The 22206-nt window shown below is 39.2% G+C and overlaps 2 protein-coding genes across 11 annotated transcripts in view; one reads left to right on the forward strand and one right to left on the reverse strand.

Moving 5' to 3' along the window:
• Positions 1 to 6283, reverse strand: part of CAGE1 (cancer antigen 1) — a 57233-nt gene extending 50950 nt beyond the window's left edge. The window contains exons 1-2 of one of the 5 annotated variants that reach the window (XM_045811506.2): positions 6139 to 6283; positions 1288 to 1375 (exon numbers count right to left, since the gene is read on the reverse strand). Coding sequence is in view for 3 of the 5 variants with exons in the window: in XM_087857968.1 (XP_087714094.1) it covers positions 1288 to 1375; positions 4134 to 4271 (226 nt within the window). In the remaining 2 variants the exon portion in view is untranslated. Of the gene's footprint in view, positions 1 to 1287; positions 1376 to 4133; positions 4348 to 5711 lie in introns of those variants that run through there. The other 4 variants (XM_087857966.1, XM_045811504.2, XM_087857968.1 and 1 more) reach the window with 4 other exon arrangements.
• Positions 6284 to 6436: 153 nt separating this feature from the next.
• Positions 6437 to 22206, forward strand: part of RIOK1 (RIO kinase 1) — a 31952-nt gene continuing 16182 nt past the window's right edge. For 3 of the 6 annotated variants that reach the window (XR_015722563.1, XR_015722564.1, XM_045811590.2), the window contains exons 1-13: positions 6487 to 6736; positions 9486 to 9551; positions 9675 to 9882; positions 11877 to 11967; positions 13127 to 13196; positions 14824 to 14866; positions 17020 to 17112; positions 17883 to 17995; positions 18096 to 18176; positions 19767 to 19853; positions 20484 to 20621; positions 21216 to 21319; positions 21544 to 21650. Coding sequence is in view for 4 of the 6 variants with exons in the window: in XM_045811590.2 (XP_045667546.2) it covers positions 6666 to 6736; positions 9486 to 9551; positions 9675 to 9882; positions 11877 to 11967; positions 13127 to 13196; positions 14824 to 14866; positions 17020 to 17112; positions 17883 to 17995; positions 18096 to 18176; positions 19767 to 19853; positions 20484 to 20621; positions 21216 to 21319; positions 21544 to 21650 (1272 nt within the window). In the remaining 2 variants the exon portion in view is untranslated. The other 3 variants (XM_045811592.2, XM_045811591.2, XM_045811593.2) reach the window with 3 other exon arrangements.

Genomic DNA, 22206 nt, shown 5'->3' on the forward strand with positions numbered 1-22206 from the left:
TTATTTTCTGTGTTTTAAAATTGTATATAATTAGAATCAAATTATATTTGTAACCTCTATGTTACATATAAAAATATATATGTATATCCATATGAAAGTCTTTAATTCACTTAAAATTTTGCTTTTCAGATTTAGCCACATAAATACATGTAGATCTAGTTCATTTTACTGAAGGATTACACTTTCTTTCCTTTTTGTTAGGTATTTGTTTCTAATTTTGCTATTAAAATCAACCCTTTAGTGAACATCCTTATACACGTTTCAATGTACACTAAGAATTTTTGTTCAGGTTCTGGATATACCCCTCGAAGTGGAATTGCTGGATTATAGATAATATATATCTTCAACTTCACTAGACATTGCAAAATTACTCTCTAGAGTGCTTGGACCAATTTATACTTCCGCCAATAGCAGAAGAGTTTCCTTGCTCTGTTACATCCTTTCAGGCACGTTAAACTGATATGTATGAAATGGAATTTTGTGGTCTTTTTAATAATCTTGCAGGTTTCCTTTTCTGTGATCTGCCTACTAGATACTGTTATGGCCTGCACTGTATCTCCTCAAAGTTCTTATGTTGAAGGCTTACCCCCCAGTACCTTAGGATGTAACTATTTGGAGATGGAGCCTTTAAAGAGGTAATTAAGGTTAAATGAGGTCATAAAAGTGGGGCCCTAATCCAATATGACTGGTGTTCTTATAGGAAAAAAAGACATCAGGGAGGCACAGGGAAAAGGCCATATGAAAACACAAGAAGATGGCTATCTGGGAGGTCTCAGGATAAACCGACTCTTCCAACACCTTGATCTTGGACTTCTAGCCTCTAGACCTGTGACAAAATACATTTCCACTGTTGAAGTCACCTGGTCTGCGGTGTTTTGTTATGGCAGCTCTAGCAAGCTAATGCATATTTTTGCCTGTTTTTCTATCAAGTTGTATGTGTCTCTTGCTTATTGGAGTTCTTTATCTGGGATACTAATCTTGTCAATGTACACATTGCATATATCTTAGTCTATGTCTTGTTTTTTTTTATTTTGTTGATTATAATTTGGTCATAAGCTACTCTCTAAGGCTCATGTTTCTCATCTGTAAAATAGAGACAAAACAACCCTTATTTAAAAAGAAAAAAAAATGCCCTCTTTCATAGGATTTTTTATAGATTAAATGTGATCATGCATATAAACCATGTATTAGCACCTGGCTATTACTATTATTGCTGTTATCACAGCACACACACACACACAAATCTTAGTTTCTCTGTTTGTGCACTGACAACAAAGAGATACTCACCACCTAACCAATCGTCTACTGTGCCATAAATTTCTTCGCAAAGTGTGAATTTAGACTCATTTTCTCTTTCAGCATTCTTTGTTTCATTCTGTATTAATAAAAAAGGCATTAAAATTAATACTTCAAACAAGTATCGTAAGCCTCTTCTGAACATGTATATGCATTGCTACATAACTTGTTAGTATTTTTGGTTGCATGGGTAGAATGTGCTTTCTGGTACTCTTCCCTACTGTACATCCGAATTCCTTTTTAGTAAAACCATGCTAATGTGGTCACAATATTAAATGGCATTAAGCAGGTATCTTGCTATTTTAATATTTTGATTTTTTGGTAAGTCCAATCATGTTACTATAAACATAGGGATGTATGATAATGTATGTATCTCTGCTCATCCTTTGAAGTTTGCTAACCCTGCTCTACACGACTATTAGGATAGCTGTTATTCAGGATTTTTAACAGTGAAGATACAGGATTCCGGTAATGAGGTGAAATATGATTCCAATAGATAGAAATCTATAGAAATTCATGTAGGGCTTATTTTCGAAGTTACCTTAATGCTATCTAGGATAAAAGGTTTTGTGAGGTAACTTAATAGTATAAGTAAGACAGTAAAGAAAGTATTTTGAATGTTTGAGGAAAGCATTGGTTTAATCACCCACAGTTATCAAGTATGTGAGACCTAGAGGATGCTCTAAAAAAAATTGTATCTCTTACTAAAGTCAGCTGGTTACAAACCTCTCTTCAATCATGCTTTTTATAACATTGTTGCACTTATTGAATGTACCTCAAGTATGAGAAAAACTGAGTTATATTTTGGAACAATTTGTTTTTTAGACTTCTTGCTAATTTAGACCATTCCTGCTAATGAGATTTTAAAAGTATCAAGAATAATTAACTTGAAAAATAAAATAGCATTATTCACATGTATTGATGTTACATTTACACAAACTTCTTGAAACTCCACTATTTGTCAAATTTCAGAACTCACTTCTAGCCTTCTATGATAATACTGTTTTTAACCAAAATATCCCTTTCGTTCCTTTAGTCTGTAAATTCTTTATAAAGAACAAAATACTCAGTGAATTCTAAGAAAAGAATTCCAAGAACCTTTTTACATAATTTAAGACATTCATTCTTTATAATTTGATAAATTTGATAAATTATATGTTAGACCCTGATTAACACTATAATACTGTAACCAAATTTTCTTTTAAAATGAAAATATGATAAAATTATCATTATAAAAAAGAATCTTTAACATTATTTTTAAAAAGAGTAAAAAACACTCAAAAGCTCACTACCCAGTGAGAAGTAATGTGATCATTTTTCTACATCAAGAAATATACAGTTCGTCCTTGAACAACACGAGTTTGAACTGCCCAAGTCCACTTATAAACAGATTTTTTTGATACAGTATAGCACTATACATGTATTTTATCCTAATGATTTTCTTTTTTAAAAAAATTAATTTGTTTATTTGACAAAGAGAGAGAGATAGCACGTGGGGGAGGGGCAGAGGGAGAGGAAGAGAAGTCTTAAGCAGACTCCATGCTGAGGGCTGAGCCTGAGGCAGGCTCACAACCCTGAGATCAGGACCTGAGCTGGAACTGGGTCAGATGCTTAACCAACTGTACCACCCAGGCACCTTCCCCCATGATTTTCTTAATCGCATTTCTTTCCTCTAGCTTACTTTATTCTGAGAATACAGTATATAATAAGTATAACACACAAAACATGTGTTAATTGACTATTTATGTTATTGTTAAGGCTTCCGGTCAATAGTAGGCTATAAGTACTTAGGTTTGGGGGGCCTCAAAAGTTATATGAAGCCTTTCAACTATGAGGGGAGTTGGTACCCCTAAGCCCTGCATTGTTCAAGGGTTAATTCTGAACCTGTATTACCATATTTAAGGTTTGCATATTCACTGTACATCTGTGCCATAATTTAGGTCCTTACTGATAAAATTTAGACTGCTTCTAATGTTCACTTATTTTTTGTCTTAAATGATACCTTTTTTAAAGTTTATTTTTAGTAACCTCTACACCCAACACGGAGCTCGAAATTAATGACCCTGAGATCAAGAGTCACATGTTCTTCTGACTGAGCCAATCAGGCATCCCTAATGTTTATTTATTAAAGGTAATTCTGAACATATCTCATTTGCATACTTCTTTGAGGTAGAATTAAAAATAAAATGTGTTTTCCTAGCACTAAATAGCCCTTTAGATAGGCTATGCCAATTTATGGGCTAACCCACATATTTGTCCATTTTTGACATTATTTGTCCATTTTTGAACTACAAAAAGTCAATTACATGTGGCACAACCTAATTCATTCCTATTATTTACATACTTGCTAATAACTGTCAAACATTTAGAAAAACATTAATCATGATTTGGGACAGTATAATCTTTTGTGAGAAAGGGCACTTGGTATTTTCATTAAGATAGAAAATCATTTATATGCAGGGATCTGTCAATGCCATTAGGAATGACATTTGAATCATTTGCCTGCTGACATGTTAGAACTTGCTTTAGACCTGATGTCCAGTCCCTTGAACTCTTTTCCTGCCCCTGTCACTGAGTTGTCATGGTCATGTCCCCTGGTTGCACACTTAAGACTTCACGTGGAGGCTAGAAAGGATCAGTTTTAACACTACTTGTAAAATTCTCTCTTTCTTTGTACACTAAGGGAACTGGGAAAACCAGACCCTGTATTCCTCTCCTCTGAGTCTCCACTGGAAATTCTTTTATTGTTCCTTATATTCTTGAGGAAATTTTCATATGGAAGACAATGTGAAAGCTGAATACATTTGTATCTCCTAGAATTTATAAGCAAGGCACACCTGAGGCAAGTCTGAAGTGGTACTGCTGGTTTCCATATAGAAGGGAGAGTTTGAGTGGGTTAAGTCTTGAGAAAGACTGATGAAATTCATGGCCTCCGCTTCTGACACGCTTTCTAATTTTTCATGAGAAACATCCATTTCAAAATGCACAGGATCTGAAGATGATGACTGAACTTTTTGATAGTCCTTGTTCCTAACTGTTGAATGATGGAAGGCTTCTTTTTAAAAAACATAGTTTTAATGTTTATTAGTATATGCAAACAAAGGATCCCCCTGCCCCCCATCCCTCCTCGCATTTAGAAAGCAGCAACATTCATTGTCCTAAGTTTTTAAATGTCCATTGTCAGGTTATTAGAAAAATAAAATTTTTTAGTTTGAGTATACCATGGTCACTTTGTGTAGTAGTAAATACTGATTTGGACAAAAACAAGTCAATGTATATGTGGCTACTATCCATTAATTTCCTAAAAGACAAGGGACCCAGAAGATGAAGGGACCTCTCAGTTACTTAAAAGATATTTACAAAGTATTATCAGAGGACTATCAGGTTCACAAAATAATATATTGCTATTTATCTGATACCCTCTATTAAGTCATTATCAAATCAAATCCAACACTGTAAATCAGTTTTCTCCCACTTTCCTATCCTACACTATTCTCTCAGGCAGTTGGGTTTGAAAACTTGGAGACACCTGTCGTATCTTCCTTCCTCATCATCTGGGCTATCCAGTTACCAAGTCCTGTCCATTTCTCCTTTAAAAATGTTTTTCATAACCCATGTTTTCTTTCCACCTCTTACATCATCACACTGGCCCATACTCTTGTGATTTCCTCAGGTCTGTCAGGGGATGGGAGTGGAAAGAATGTCCAATTACACGGAGTCCAAGTTCTTCTGCTTGACTTTCTAGGTCTCCCATAGCCTGGACCCACATTACCTATCCAGTACTCCGCTGTTCTAGTCAGATCCGGCTTGCTTTCCTGTAAATAGATCATGCTCCTTACTACTTCAGTCTGACATGGCAAATGCTTCTCTCTCCCAAAATCTTCCTATCTACCCATTCACCTGTCTTTAAAATTCCTGCAATGTTGTGTCTAAATCTCTATCACAATTCAGCACCTATTCATTTTACTGTTTTAGTCTTTGCCACCTTTTCAAGGGTGTTAGTATTCACAGATTTTTTAAGTTTTATTTATTTAAGTAATCTCTACACCCAACACAGGGCTTGAACTCAAGATCAAGAGTCTCACGCTCTTCCCACGGAGCCAGTCAGTGCCCCAGTATTTACAGATTATAAGTGCCTCCAGAGAAATCCACGTATGATTTTTCAGTACCCTTACAGCAAACAGCAATGTTGCTCATAGAGTCAATATTGATTGAATGAATCCTGCAGTCCAATGACTTATTTCTATGAAAACTTCTCAATCTACAGATTATTTTATTGAATTATCGAATTAATGAATAATTTATTGAGGTTTGATTTTTTTCCCCCCAAATCATGTCATCACTTGGGAGTATAAAAAAGCCAGTGAGTCAAGCAGGCTAGCTGGGATTAGTGAAAGGCCCAACTTTATGCTCACCTTTTCCATCTTCCAAACACATAAACACTGCCTGGGTTGTGATGAAGGTAATCTGAAAAATCTTTGTTTTTCAAATGCACAAGAAGGCAAGAGCCTTATTTCTTACATTTTTTTGGTGGTCGAGAGCTTCCAATTACACTTTTAGAACTTCGTTCACATGGCACAATATGTCAGTTTACTTTTTAAGTTTTCCATTTTCATTCTGTCCTTACTAGATTTATGCCACACTTTAAAAATATTTATTCAGATATTTGGATAGATATTCCAGGACAATCTAACACTGTTTTAAGATGGGTGTTAAAAAAGTCATTGGGCGTTACCGCCCAAAATTCTAGTTTTGTTTTAAAATTTTTTCAGTTGTACGACAAACTTTCCAAAATCACTTATCTTATTTTCCCCACAAAACAATGCACCAAAGTGTGCTCACTTCCAGCCAGGGTCCATAGTTTCTTGGATCCGCAGTGAGGATTTCGGGCTTCCTCCCTCCGCCCGGTGTCTTGCGGGAGGAGGAACAACACTTTAACGCCTCTCCCACCGAAGGCTTTTAAAAACTAGCTGAAGGCAAGAAGGCGGGCTGGAACGACCCTCTGTGTCGTCATCCCGCCGCGCCGGCCAATCTCGGCGGGGAACTCCGCCCCCCGGGCTCCCACGCCCTCGTCCCCGCCCCTCGCCCCCTTGGACGAAGCTGTGGAGGGGCGGGACTCCTGGCAGGGCGGAGACTTCCGGTCAGGCGGGAGTTCCGGTCGGGGAGACCCTGCTTCCTCCGGTTGTAAGTGCGTTCCTCCTTTCAGCACGTGGCGCTCGGTTTTAGCCTAGGAGCTTCCGAGTGGTTTGCTAGGCGGGCATCTGCCGAAAGGCGGTTTGATGGGCCGTGGGTAGGACTGTCTGTGCGGTCCCTATCCCAGCGCGGGGCGGACGGCCTCCCGGGGCGTCGAGGCTTTGCGCGCTTCCGTCATGGACTACCGGCGGCTGCTGATGAGTCGGGTGGTCCCGGGGCAGTTCGACGACGCGGATTGCTCCGACAGGTGGGCGCCGGTTGGACACCTTGACTCGGTTGGGATTCTGCTGTCTCCTTCGCCGCCTCCCCTTAGGCTTTGGAGGGAGACCGGTACTTGTTTCACTTCTTTCTCCATACCAGCGGGTCTTTTATCCCTGTTTGCGGCAGAGTTAATGAAAGCCACTTGTCAAAGGAGTCCCCGATTGGTTATCATCGCTGACAGGCCGAGTTGGGGATAGCGGTTAGGAAACATAGATTTTTGCTCTTTACTGTATTCAGTGCTCAAAAAATATTTGAGCACCTACTGTGTGCCAGGTTCTGTCCTCGGCGCTGGAGATGGTGATGAACAAGACTAAGTCCCTGCTGTCATTGAATTTTACCTTCTACTTGGGAGGGACTGACAGTTGAGTACCTAGAGATATTTAAAAAACAAAAACAAAAAACAGATATTAGACACTATGCAAGTAATTATAATCAGTTAGTAGACTAATGACAATGTCAGGAGAGAGTTAAGTCTAGATCTGAACGACAAAAAGGAACTGATCTCAAGAGCAGAAGGAACAGCAAGCAGTTCAGCAAGAGGAGACAATAGTGCAGAGGCCCAACGTTGATACCCCTCTTTGGCGTGAAGGGAAGATTTAGAGGCCATTGTACTTAGAGCACAGCAGAAGTAGTTGAGAAGATGGCTAGGTACTGATGTAGAAGTGAGAAGGGGCCAGATTGGGTAGAGTTTTGTAAGTGTTGAGGAGTTGGGATTTTTAGGTCTTGATAGAAAGCCATAGGAGAGATTTTAGCAGGGGAATGACATAATGTGATTTATGATTTTAAGGAATTACTCTGTTATGGAGAGGATGTTTTGGAGGGCATGAGTGGAAGCAGTTCAAAACTGATAAAGTAGGGGTGCCTGGGTGGCTCAGTCAATTAAACGTCGAACTCTTGATTTCCACTCAGGTCACAGTGTCAGGGTTGTGAGATTGAGGCCCGTATTGGGTTCCACGCCCAGCATGGATTCTCTCTCCCCCTCTCCCTCTGAACCCCCCTCTTTCTCTAAAAAAAAAAAAAAAAGGATTAATTTAGTTCAGACATGACGGGAGCTAGATACAGGGTCACAGGGTTATGTGTTGGAGGTAGAAGTGACAAGATTTGGTGGTGGATTGGATGTGGGCTGTGAGGCAAAAGGAATTAAGGATAACTCCTACATGAAGCATGAGAGTGCCTTTGGAATTCCAAGAAAACGGTTTTTGCTTTGTGTTCACAGTAAGGATTCATAACACGTAGATTTTATTAATCAGTTGGGGATTTTTTTCAATAAATATATTTGATCATTTTCTGTGTGTCAGATCTAATGTTAGTGGGTAGGGATTCCTTGGTAAATACCCTGATTGACACAGGGCTTGCATGGTAGGAGGGGAAACATTAAATGATTAGACAATAGATGTTTGTATTATAATTGGGTAAGTAGTACAGAGGAAAAATGGGTGAGGAATAGGGAAGACTTCCCTGAGCAAGTGATCATAGGCTATTACTGGAAGGTTACATTGGATTTAACCGGAGAAATAAGATTTTATTTCAAATGCATTCCAGATTTTTGTTTCTAGATAAGCATGTATAAGGCTTGAGGGAAGAAGTAGGAAGATGAAACACAGCCCAGTGTGGCTCGTGAATAGTTAACAGTAATGAGTGGGCACTGTTTACCATCCATCCCTGGATATTGTGAAGATAAACCAGTGGATTTTTGTGACCCCACCACACTCCAGGGTTTCTTGGCAATCTTTAGAGACATTTGTTTGTCACGACCAGGAGGTGGGGGGGAGTGCATAGTGACATCTGGTTGGTAGAGGCTAGAGATGCGGCTAAACATTCTGCGAGACACAAAATGACCTTTCTCAATAAAAATTGCCCAGCCGAGGTACAAATGAAGTATAACCAAAACATGCTACTCTAGGTTACTGGCAATTGAAAGATCAAATTAAGGATTGTATTCACAAAATCATAGTAAATATAAATAGCAGGTGTGTAATGATTATTTTCTTCCCACCCGTATTTATGGAGATTTGGAGCTCTGTAAACTGTGGCTAATTAATAATCAGGATTGATCATCTAAATTTACTAAACTCTTGTCTGACTGTTTTTAAGCTAGTAGTTCACATTATCAACTGTTCTTTGTGGTTCCTGTCTTTGTTCTCTACATGAGAGGTCAAAACTGGTAGTACCTCTTTTGAATCTGACCTGCAGACATAGTTCGTTTGGTATGCAGTGTTTTGTTAAAATTAAATGTACCAGTTAAGTAGGAGATTTACCACAAAAATCCACACTTCTGACTTCTCTTGAATAACTAGGAAAATATGGTAGCACTGGTCTGAATTTTCACATGGCAAGAAAACACCCTTTAAGGTTGTGCTCCCTTTACTCTGGACCTGTTCTCTGGGTTTGAGAATCACCACTTCTCGTACTGAATTACACGCAGACTCCAACTCTCATTCGTGGTGCCCGTGGTTCCCTTCACGAACAAGGGTGTTTTGAAGTTGTGTGACACAAATCTTGATACAGCTCCTTTTGTTGGAGTGGCATTGAGTTCAAGGTAGGCTGCTTTAGACTTACTCTTAAATTTTAAAAGCTTCCCCCCCGCCCCTTAAGGCATGTCTGCGGATGGTTTTCCTAGAGCTGGGTCTGGTGTACAGGTCAGAGTCCATTCATTCAGCAGAGAAAATGACAGTGTAAATCCTAACTTCATTAAGGCAGAAGTGGGTTTCAAACTGGATGTACTTCTTCTTTAGTAGGACCTGGAGAAGAAGGAAACAATGGGAATGGCACTCAGAATCTGGCGTTGAGTTTATGGGGAGGTACGTTGGAAGGAAAACTTTTAGATTTATTGGTATACATTTAGTCTGTTGTATCACAAATAAATACATGTGTAAATCCAATTAGAGGTATGTGTAAACATGCTGAAACATTGTTATTTCTAGTGAAAGCATTGACTTGAAGGCCATCAGAGAGCAAGATGGTGTTCTGTTTGAAGACCTGCAGAAGAATGTGTCTGAGAAGATGGGGGGACATGAAATGGAGGAGGAGGAGGAAGAGGAGGAGTACGATGATGACGATGACTGGGACTGGGATGATGGAGTTGGGAAATTCACCAAGGGTTATATTTCGAATGCAAGGAGTAACCCCCAGGTAATTTATAAATGATTCTGTACATCTTTATGTTATTGTTTATGTCGTCTTTTTTCAAAGGACTTTTTGTCATTCTGGAATTGACCAACTGAAAGATTTCCCTTGGGTTATGTTGCCCATAGCCCCAGCTTTTAACCATTTTTGTTCTCCATCCTTTTCGTATTTCTGATAATTTCCTGGATGTAGATTCCTTTCATAATCGGTACATTTAAAAAGAGTTATTTAAATTATGATAAGATGATGAGCTTTAAAATCTGCACGGGAAAGGACGTGAATAGGCAGTTTACTACAAATGGTTAGGAAACATGGAGAAAAAAGTTCAACTTCCTTAATAATTAAAGAAATCCAATTAAATAGGTAGAGATGCCATTTTTTTCACCTATGACACTGACCAAGACCCAAAATATATAATTGTTGATTGAACAAATATGCACAATTATTTGGAGGATAAACTGGTATGTGATAAAAAGCGTTTAAAACATAAAATAGGGACGCCTGGATGGCTCAGTCGGTTAAGTGGCTGCCTTCGGCTCAGGTCATGATCCCAGGGTCCTCAGGATTGAGTCCCGAGTCAGGCTCCTTGCTCAGCCAGGAGCCTGCTTCTCCCTTTGCCTGCTGCTCCCCCTGCTTGTGCGCTCTCTCTCTCTCTCTCTGTCTGTCAAATAAATAAATAAAAATCTTAAAAAAAAAACACCATAAAATAAATGCTTTGACTCAGCAGTTCTTCTAGAATTGTGCCAAGAATGTTACAAGAATGATCCTCCAGTATTGCTTATAGAGAACCATTGGAAGGAACCTTGATTAAATTTAGTGAGGGACTGATTTCACATGATGGGATATTATGCAGCCTTAAAATACGTTGCAGTGGAAAACTATATTAATGACATGAAGATGTGTTTATGATTGACCATCATCTACCATGTACAAAACACAAGTTACCAAACTACATAGAGCCTTCTTCTCAACTGGAAGTACTCAGTGTTTCAGGAGTTTGCAGAGCCCTAGGATTAACATGGTACCATGTTAATGGAGCATAAAGATTTCTGAAAGAGATGGAGGGGGAGAAAACCAACAATATTTCTTTGAATATTAAGACTGCTATTTCATGGACTAGAATGTGAGCAATTAAAAATAACCAGATGAATTTCACACTTGTGGTCTTGTTTTGGTAACTCCTCCATTGATTCATTGGTGAGACGTTGAGCTATTTCAACGTAGAATGTAATCCCTTTTAATAAAGCTAGACATAAAGTAAGTATATTTGCTTGAATGTTAACTATTATCTTGGGTGTTGGGGATTATAAATGATTAAAATTTTACCTGTGTTTTCTACTGTGAACCTGTAGTTAAAAATGTTTAAAAAGTTACATTTAGTAGGAAAGTTTCAAGAGGTCTATGCAAACAAGAAGCAAGTCAGCCACACACTTTCAACTTAACAGGATTAAGTCAGTAATTATTATGGGCACTTTTTCTCTGTACTATATTGTCTTGTTTATGGGTTCTTTCTTCTCTTTTTGCTATTACTTAAGTTTGTGCATAGTGCCCGTGCAAGTTGTTAAGCCTCAGACTTAATCTTTCCCTTTCTTGAAACAGTAGGCCCAAAATGAGATTCCTAGAACCAGTTTAATGTTGGTCTAAGCTCTTTGTTATACACTTGGGGTGTAAATGAACATTTTCAAATTCTAAATCAATAAAGCAGTCGAATGAGAAAAATGCATCTAATTTTAATTTGTTATGCATAATAATGAGGAATACACTGTAGAGAGGTTAAAAAAACGTAGATGGTACAGACTCCTTTAACCACTATGTCTTATTTCAAACGTCTTTTTAAAAGATTTCTTGTGCAAATATGATTGATTCTTAACCTTAGGGTACTCATTCAAGTATTGATGCTTTAGTAGTCAACTGTGAGCTAGGGAAAAAGGTATGTGATAAAGAACCCTAGGTCTTTAATTATAACTAGTGCCTTTAGCTCTGAAACTTATTTCTTCTAGGCAAATCGACAGATTTCCAATTGCAATTCAGCCAAAATGTCTACTCCAGCAGACAAGGTCTTACGGAAATTTGAGAATAAAATTAATCTAGGTGAGTTCATAAAATATATTTGGGCTCTGAGGAAGTTCTTCAGAAACCATAAAGTGCTATGAAATGTTATTAGATCAAGAAAGGAGCGTATTCAGTGTTACTGGCTGATTAATAACATTTAGAAAAGATAAAAACTCAGTGATTTAAAAACTTGGCTTGAGGAAGAGACTTTAGCTTTTGCTTTTTTAGTTCTGTTTTCTCCTCTGCTTTAGAATTATAAAGTTACAGGTACCTGTTCAAGTTTTCATCTGTTTGATATCAGATTTTATAGTAAGATTATCACATAGTAGGATGTAGAAAATACACTTGACCCTTGAACGTGGGAGTTGGGTTGTTGACTCCACACAGTCAAAAATCCATGTATAACTTTTGACTCCCCCCCCCCCAAAACTTAACTAATAGCCCACTGTTGACGGGAAGCCTCACCGATAACATAAACAGTTGAAGACACATAGTTTGTATATTATATGTGTTATATACTTAATTCTTACAGTAAAGGAAACTAGGGAAAAGAAAATGTTAAATCATGAGGAAGGGGAAATACATATACAGTACTATGCTGTGAAAAATCTGCATGTAAGTGGGCCTGTGCAGTTCAAACCCATGTTATTCAAGAGTCAACTGTCCTAGAATATAGAACCTAAGTACATTTTGTTTTACTAGACACTTTTTATGTAGACAATCAATTTAGTGAGCTATGGAATGTTGATTTGAACCACCACCTCTTGAAAAATGCAGTGTCATCTTTGTCTTGCAAACACTGACTCATTATAAACCTAGCACGTCTCTCATTGCCTATCGTTGACCTATAATTTAAAATGAAACTTGAAGTTTTTAGAATTAAACTTGGAATTCAGGCAGTTATATTATCTGTATTAGTCATATAAAGTATTAACAAGTGTCTGAAATTCAGCATATGCAGGTGAAGTATTTTGGGGAGGGATTCCTGGATCCGGGTTTCTGTGGCTCAGAAATTATAGCTGTAAGGAGACACAACTTCTTGCACATCTATAAAAACATAGACATTTTTTTCATTATTAAAAGATATTCTCTATACAACAAAATATTTAGAATAAGAAAGAAGGAAGAAATATTCTATTCAGAATGTTGTCTTTTTGTTTTAAATGTTGTTTATACTGTGAATTTTTTAAATTTTCAGATAAGCTAAATGTTACTGATTCTGTCATAAATAAAGTCACCGAAAAGTCTAGACAAAAGGAAGCAGATATGTAAGTAATATTTTAACTATAATACATGGCTGATAGGGACTAATTTCAAACAAATTAAGTAGCATCTTGGTCATAATTCTTTTGGAAAGGATATTTCTTTATATACTTAATCCAATTTTTTCTTCTTTTTTTCTTTTTTTAGGTTAAGCGAAGGTAGCCTTCCCTTTTATAAGTTGAAAATTTTGAGTCTTAAGAAATGTATGGTCAAACTATAATTTTGTGAAATTCATAGAGGTACTCTCAGGAGGGTAACGGGTTTAAACTAAAATGTAGATTCTGGTTTAAACTAAAATGTTAGAGTGTAAAAACGTTCCCTTTTAAGAATTTATTAAAATTTTTTCCCTTCTATGAAATATTTTTAAAAATTCAAGGGAAGATTTGAAACTAAATAGTGATATAACTAAGAACATTTTTTTATTCTTCTCAAAACCAGTTGTTTAACATCTGGCTAACTTCTATATCCTAATAACTCTAAGATGTTAACTATGTGTTGTAGAAAGTGATACTAAGATTATACAACTAGTAGTGTTGGAACCAAATTTAAAGGGCACCTGGGTCACTAGTAGGTTGAGTGTCCAACTCTGGACTTTGGCTCAGGTCATGATCTCAAGGTCGTGAGATTGAGCCCCTCATTGGGCTCAGCGGGAGTCTGCTTGTGGAGTCTTTCTCTCCCTCTGTCCCTCCCCCTTCTTGGGTGCACATGTATGTGTGTGCACTCTCTCCCTGTAAAATAAATAAATCTTAAAAAAAAAACCAAAACTGAACTTAAGAACCGATTTTCTTCTGGTTTATTGCTGTACCCGAGAGATACCAGCTTTTTTTTTCTTTTTGTAAAAATTTATTTATTTTTAGAGAGAGAGTGCGTGCGCACCTGCCAGAGCCGATGGAGGGGGAGAGGGAGAGAGAGAATCTCAGGTGGACTCCCCACTGAGCTCAGAAGGTGTGGGAGGGTGGGGGGAGCTCGATCTCGCAACCCTGAGATCATGACCTGAGCTGAAACCGGGAGTCCGTTGCTCAACTGACTGAGCCACCCAAGTGCCCCAAGATGCAAGCTTTTTGAGAACTGCCATAGTCATTTGTTATTTCATGAAAGTGTTTATTTGAATCTTTGTGTTTGAATCTTTATGAGTTTAGATGAGTGTGCTAATAATCACTTAGTGCATGAGCTGAAGCCAATCGGAGTTTGCATTTTAATGTAGAACCCAGTAAAATCTTAAGATGATAAAAACTTGTGTCTTTGTAGAAAGGGACTCTAAAGAGAAGGCAGTATAAATTCTGTATTAATAGAATCATTAAAGATTTAAGGACAGTATAACAGTCTCAGTGTTTTCTCTTCTGCAGCATAGTTGACTTTACCCCAGCTGCTCTTTTTATCTAATCCTTCTGAAACGTGGAGCGAATTATTTTTTCTTATTGCAGTTGTGCTCCTTTTGCTCTAGGGAACTGAATTGATGATTAAGGGGACAGGAAGGAATCATCACTGAGCAGTGAAACTACAATGAGATTATGAAATCTGTTATTAATGAAACTACCTACTTAGGAATTTCACGGAATGATATACATTTGAAAACTTTTGTTTTGGCTTCTGAATTTTGAATGTCACATATACTTTTTTGGTTTTGGTTAGGTATCGCATCAAAGATAAGGCGGACAGAGCAACTGTGGAACAGGTACAATTTAAATGTGCTGCAAGCTTTCGTTTTAAGATTTTATTTATTAGAGAGAGAGAAAGAGAGCACAAGCAGGGGGAGGGGCAGAGGCAGAGGGAGAAACAGGTTCCCCTGCTGATCAGGGAGCCTGACGTGGGGCTTGATCCCAGGACCCTGAGATCACGACCTGAGCCGAAGGCAGACGCTTAACAGACTGAACCGCTCAAGCGCCCTGCAAGCTCTCATTTTAAATAAGAATTTCTTTTCTTTTGGGTTTATAGTTTGCATTCATTCTTCTTACTTAATGCTAATGTTACCTAAAATTACTCCTTGTAGTTTTAAGTTTAGACATCTACATTTTGCTTTATTTAGAATAGAACTGTTAATAAAAAGTTAGAGTCACGCCCCCCTCTGCCACCATGCAGTGCTTTCCTCTTCTGTGGGGAAGCAGAATTTACTGTAAGACCAGGAATCTTTTCTCTTGTCTTAAACAAGGTCAGCAGGAATTTTGTGAGCTTTCTCCAAAGATAGGTATCTGCCACAAAGCAGTTGGGTGTGTGTGTGTGTGTGTGTGTGTGTAATTTCACTTAGAAATTCCTTACTTGGTTTAGAAATTATGCTTGTTTTATTCTTTCTATTCAAGAGTGGGGAAGAATTTTCCTAATTTTCCTATATGTCGAGAGCTGTGGTTGGATGTTAGTATTGGGCCAGATTTTTGATGTGAAGAAGGTGATAGCAAGGGTCAGAACATTGCTACTGCCACCTGCCACCCTTCTCCCCACCCCTGCACAAAGGCACAAACTCACTTTGCAGTAGTAGCCTCTTCTACCGCCCCTTCTGCTGTCCACCTCAGCCCCCAAGGGAGTCACACGCAACCAAAGCTCCAGAACCATTTGTGCAAAATTCCCGTTGGGAATTTTGGGATCCATGGGATCGTTGGGCTGGGATCCATGTCTTCACTGTCCTCTCGTGTGTTTATTTTGTGTGATTTGTGTGTGTGTTTGTGTGTGTGTGATTGAGAACAAAGGGTAGTCCAGCTGAGGGAAGTGAGGCAGCTGTAATTGTCACAGACCCTAAAATAATTAAGGCAGGAAGTCCTTTTTTCCCCTTTCGAAATTAATGTGGAATAAGAGTGTGTATCTTGATCTTAAGTATGTATTTATAAGTCTGAAGGACAGACCCTAAAGTATAGTTCGATTTGGCCACTTTACACCGCCTCTCTCTGTGGAGCTGGAGGGGCTGCCGTGAGTGTCCCTTGAAAGTGTGTGTAACTACGTGGCTGCTTCTGTTCAGGCACGGACAGGACCAGGCTTTAAGTTCATGGCCTTCTTTTTGTTAAGGAGGACTTTGGGGGCCTTTTTCCTCAGGATTGAGTGCTCTGACTTGGAAGGAGACCCTTTCCCTGATTTACTCCTCTATAGCAGAAGTGTGCAGCTCTTTCTTTAAAGGATTAAATATACACTTTGAGCATTGTAGCTCACAATTCTTCTTTTTTTTTAAACAACTATTTTAGAATGTAAAGACCATCCCTAGCTTGCAGGCTGTAGAAAAACAGGCTGTGGTCTGGATTTGACTCATGAGCTGTAGGGCGCTGACCGCTGAGTTCAAGTTGCGTACCCAGTAGAGCAGCCCCTGAGCACCTGAAATGCAGCTAGTCTGAACTGAGATGTGCCGTCGGCATCAACGTACTGGACTGTGAAGACTTGGTGTAAAAAACGCGGTGTTAAACCTCTCACTGATAACGTCTTATATCAATGGCATGTTGAAATTGATGGTGTTTTAGATATACTGGATTAAATAAAATACGTTAAAACAAATTTTACCTGCTATTTTTTACTCCTTTTAATGTGACTGGAAAATGTAAAACCAGTTGTGTGACTTGCACTATATTCTATTAGCTAATGTCCGTCTACAGTCAATTCTGCTTCCCTTTGACTTGGCAGACTTTAATTTCTGTGACCGAACTTGGTGGTTCGTCTCTTGTTCCTTTGGCCTTCGTGTCGCATTTTATTTACGAAAAATCGGAGTGAGTAAAAACACCACAGTCGATACTCTCCTTGAGTCAGCCAGGCTAGCCTAGTACTTAAGCTCTTCAGGTTGGTAATGGTCAGATGTTTCAGTGAGAAATATTTGGTACGGTCTCTCTGAACTTTCTATTTTTTGCATTTTTTTAGGTGTTGGATCCTAGAACACGAATGATATTATTCAAGATGTTGACTAGAGGAATCATATCAGAGATAAATGGCTGCATAAGCACAGGAAAAGAAGTGAGCTTTTCTTTGGATGCCTGAATGTTTTCATGTTAGTTTTCTTACTTCAGATACCAAATGAAACTAAGGCACTTAGTAAATAAATGGTGCCTTTAAAAAGAAAAGGAGAAAAAAATACACGAGTCAGAGTAGCTTAGTATTTCTAAAAACAGCTTTATTAATATTTATGGGTAGATAGGAAGTTGTGCACACAACTGTGGCTTTTCACCTCCGTTACTATACTGGCTCACTGGGTCCTTGTGGTGCCTAGGGTCAGTGTAGATGGTCAGGTTACTGCAGGCCTGAGTCCTTATCGCATAGTCACTAAGGGGGGCAGGGGCTTAGTCTAGTCTCTGAGTCAATGAATCTCTTTCCCGTTTTTTCTTTGTACGTGGATATGGAGAAAGACAGACATGGCATTTTTAAATTAGCAACTCATTCTATGGGAAGCACTCCTGAGTAAAACTCAGTTTATAAATTGTGAGATGTAAGAATGTCTTAAAATATTTTTCACGTACTTGAGATACAAAAATGTTTGAAACCGCTTCTTATATATAATTTGGATCTTACTATATATGTAAGTTAGCGCTTTACTTACTGTACCTTTTGGTAATGATGTTTTGTGTTTTAATCGACATAATCAGAAGACGATGGTGTTTCTTACACATGTTACTTCAGTTCGGTTGACTTTTTTTTAACTTTTGAGGATAGAATCAAATAGAGTGAAAAATTGAAATACTGTGTGTAGTTATTTAACACAAACTTAATTTGTTTTTGACGCAAAATAGGCTAATGTGTACCATGCTAGCACAGCAGATGGAGAGAGCAGAGCAATCAAAATTTACAAAACGTCTATTTTGGTGTTCAAAGATCGGGATAAGTATGTAAGTGGCGAATTCAGGTGAGTTCAGACTCTTTTCCAGTTGGCCTAATTTCTGTACCCTGAAATGAAAACTGGAATAATGGAATGATTGGAATAACAGATACTTTTCTCGTTCAAGATTTCGTCATGGCTATTGTAAAGGAAACCCCAGAAAAATGGTGAAAACTTGGGCAGAGAAAGAAATGAGGAACTTAATCAGGTGACTGACTGGGGTGTGTGTCTGTGCTGTGTCTGCCATACTGGCCCCAGCTCCTTCCTGCTGGCAAATCCCAGGGTGGTTCTGTCCAAAGGTGGGGGCTCGTAGTGTTGTTCGTTTCTGTTAGATCTGCTGAGGTGTGCAGAAGCAGCATGTACCTGGACAAGTAAGAACTATCTTGTCTTCTCTGTTTTGAGAACCCATTACGGAAAAATTCACATTTATTCAGCAAGGCTGGGTCATTCCAAGCACCTTGGAAGCCATGTGAAAGCATTTTTTAAATGCTGTGAAAAGCCATGTGAAAGCATTTTTTTTTTTAAAAGATTTTATTTATTTATTCGACAGAGATAGAGACAGCCAGCGAGAGAGGGAACACAAGCAGGGGGAGTGGGAGAGGAAGAAGCAGGCTCATAGCGGAGGAGCCTGATGTGGGGCTCGATCCCATGACACCGGGATCACGCCCTGAGCCGAAGGCAGACACTTAACCGCTGTGCCACCCAGGCGCCCCCATGTGAAAGCATTTTAAATGCTTTATACCGAGGATGATAGGGGGCTGTTGCAAGATTTTTTTTTTTTTTAAGATTTTATTTATTTGACATGGACACAGTGAGAGAGGGAACACAAACAGGGAGAGTGGGAGAAGAAGAGGCAGGCTCTCAGCAGAGCACGGAGCCCGATGCTGGGCTGGATCCTAGGACCCTGGGATCATGATCTGAGCCGAAGGCGGACGCTTAACGACTGAGCCACCCAGGCGTCCCCTGTTGCAAGATTTTAAAACAGGGAAATGACACAATCAGGTTTGAGACTAATGTGTCATTTTTTATAGGCATTGGAGTTTTAGACAATTTTGTTAGGACCTAAACTCTGTCATAGTTTCCTTTTCTGATTTCAGTCCAATCTTGGACATATTTATACATCTTTGTGCTGACAGTTTTATATCAGGTGAGGGCAACTTATCTAGCTGAGATCACGTTTTCTCAAAAATTTGAGGGTTTGTTTTTTCCTCTTTCAAATACCTTTTAATGTTTTATCTGCTGTGCATTGGTGACATACATTGGATGTTTTAGTATTAAATTCTTGTTTTGAAAGTCCTTTTGTAATCTTCCTGTGTTGAGTTAGCTATTAGGTACGAGTCCAACTGGGTTTTTTTTGGTAAGTAAACTACACCCAAGGTGGGTGGGGCTCTAACTCATGACCTCAGAGTCAGGAGTCACGTGCTCTACCAACTGAGCCAACCAGGTGCCCTGAGTCCAACTTTTCTATCAATCATTGTTGAGACTAATCAACTCAGAAGACATATCTGCTGTAGTTTATCAATTCTGAGATGCACACTGCACAGTTTAACATCTCTGGAATGGGACTGAGTGTTAGAGGCTATGAGATGTAGATGAATTGCGAGTGTTTGTCGTTCTTGGTTGTGTCTTACGGTGCCACTAAAAATCTCTGGGGCCTTCGAGTTTATGAACTACAGTAATACAGTTGAGATGTGTTGGTGCTGTTTCCTAATAGCCGTGTTAATCTTGTGTTCTGTAATTTGTTTTAGGTGCTGTGTCACCTTTTCATTTGTCCTTTTGTCTTTTTTGGGTACCACAGACTAAACACAGCACAGATCCCATGCCCAGAACCTATCCTGCTGAGAAGTCATGTTCTTGTCATGGGCTTCATTGGTAAAGATGACATGTGAGTACACGGAAGGCCTAATAATTACATGCTCAGAAGTGTATTTTTAAGTGCTTCAAATTATCCAGTATGTGACTGTTTCCCATTCAAATAGCTCCATTCATCTTGGAATGTTTTTTGTGAATCTTTTCCACTGTACTCGTGCATAGAGTTACTCGTTTATTCTACCTTTTTAAGTCTCAAAGTGCTTCAGAGTAACAAAGTTCACCCTGTTTTGAGGAATGTTTTATATAGTGAGCGGGGGGGAAACACCTGTTTCTTTTTTTTTTTTTTTTTTTAAAGATTTTATTTATTTATTCGACAGAGATAGAGCCAGCCAGCGAGAGAGGGAACACAAGCAGGGCGAGTGGGAGAGGAAGAAGCAGGCTCATAGCGGAGAAGCCTGATGTGGGGCTCGATCCCGTAACGCCGGGATCACGCCCTGAGCCGAAGGCAGATGCTTAACCGCTGGGCCACCCAGGCGCCCCGAAACACCTGTTTCTTGATAGTTTTTTGGATTGGTACATCTGTAGTGATCCAGTTGTTCAGTGATAAGTTGTTGAAAAGGAGTCTAGGTGGCAATGTGTAGTATAAAGCAAGAAAACTTGTTGTGGGGGCATTTTATCTTAGTTTGTTTTATTGGTATTCAAGGCCAGCGCCACTGTTGAAAAACGTCCAGTTATCAGAATCCAAGGCTCGGGAGTTGTATCTGCAGGTCATCCAGTACATGAGAAGAATGTATCAAGATGCCAGACTTGTCCACGCAGATCTCAGTGAATTTAACATGCTGTGAGTGTGTTTGTCCCTTGGGAACCTCCTGGACAGCGTTTCATGTCCTTTAAAAAAATAAAATCCCAATCCAAGAAGTCATTTTTATTTATTTATTTATTTTTTTGTTTTTTATTTTTTAATTTATTTGAGAGAGAAACAGAGACAGTGAGAGCATGAGTGGGGAGGAGAGGGAGGAGCAGACTCCCCACTGCACGGGGAGCCTGACGTGGGCCTTGATCCCAGGACCCTAGGATCATGACCTGAGCTGAAGGCAGATCCTTAACTGACGGAGCCACCCAGGCACCCCCAAGAAGGCATTTTTAAATTCTAAAGTTTTAAAGTCGGCTTCCACTGGTCATAGTATAGGATGTGTTCTGTGCCTGCAGCGGCCTGCAGTAGTCACAGAGTTGACCATCTGATCATTAACAGAGTTATGGGACTTTGGAAATTTTCTCAGTTTTTATCTCTTGCTTGTCAATGTGGCCTCTTATCCTTACCCACCTTGTTCGTTCTATTGGTTATTTCCCTTGCTCTTAAAATAGAATTTTTTTAAACAACAAAATATGCAGGAAAGGAAAGTAAATCCCAAGTCCCTGTGAATCTGGTCCACAGGTACCATAGCGGAGGTGTGTATGTCATTGACGTTTCTCAGTCCGTAGAGCATGACCACCCACATGCCTTGGAGTTCCTGAGAAAGGACTGTGCCAATGTCAACGGTGAGTGGAAATTGGAATTTCCTGCCAGGTTGTTTGTGTCTATTGGGTCTGCACTTTGCTAAGCTGTCGATATCAAATCGTGGCACTAAATCATTTGATGTCGTGATACCTCTGCCATTTGCTGGGAGATGGTATATTTTTATTCACATCTTTGTTTCTCCATAAAGTAGTTGGAGTAACAACCTTTTCCCTCCTAAAGCTGTACTGCGTTTTCCTTCCAACAGATTTCTTTTTGAAGCACGGTGTTGCTGTGATGACTGTGCGGGAACTCTTTGAATTTGTCACAGATCCGTCCATTACACATGAGAACATGGATGCTTACCTCTCAAAGGTGAGACGAGGCGAGGAAAAGAACAGAAAATAGTGGTAATTTGCACTTACGTGGCGCTTCTCAGGGACTCCAGTTGCTCAGTGTATGTTCATTTCGACAACTTCCTGAACCTTCTCCTGATTTCACACATCGGGAATCAAAAGTACAGTAAAAAGCCAATGGGAAAGCTAGGTTTCTTGACTTGAAGCATTGGGCAAGATTACATAGACCGCCAAAGTTCGTGAATCTTTAGTGAGAGGCTTGTTCGGCTTCTGGTCTCCCTTGTTTCTCAGAGACCGTTTGGAATCCTAGGATTCTTGGAAGTGTGGTGAAATGCACATAGCATGAAACTTAACCATTGTAACCACTTGTAAGTGTATGGCTCGGTGGCATTACGTACATTCACACTGTTGTGCAGCCATCACTGTCCATCTCCAGAACTTTTTCATCCTGTAAAATACAAACTCTGTAGCCATTAAACATTAACTCCCCATTTCTCCCTCCCCCCTCAGCCCGTTCTGCTTTCTGTCTGTGATGTTGCCTACTCTCGGTACCTCACATAAGTGGGGTCATGCGT

This window comes from Ursus americanus, chromosome 32 (genome assembly GCF_024610735.1).
Source record: "Ursus americanus isolate L20-20 chromosome 32, mUrsAme1.1.p, whole genome shotgun sequence".
Classification (NCBI taxonomy): domain Eukaryota; kingdom Metazoa; phylum Chordata; class Mammalia; order Carnivora; family Ursidae; genus Ursus; species Ursus americanus.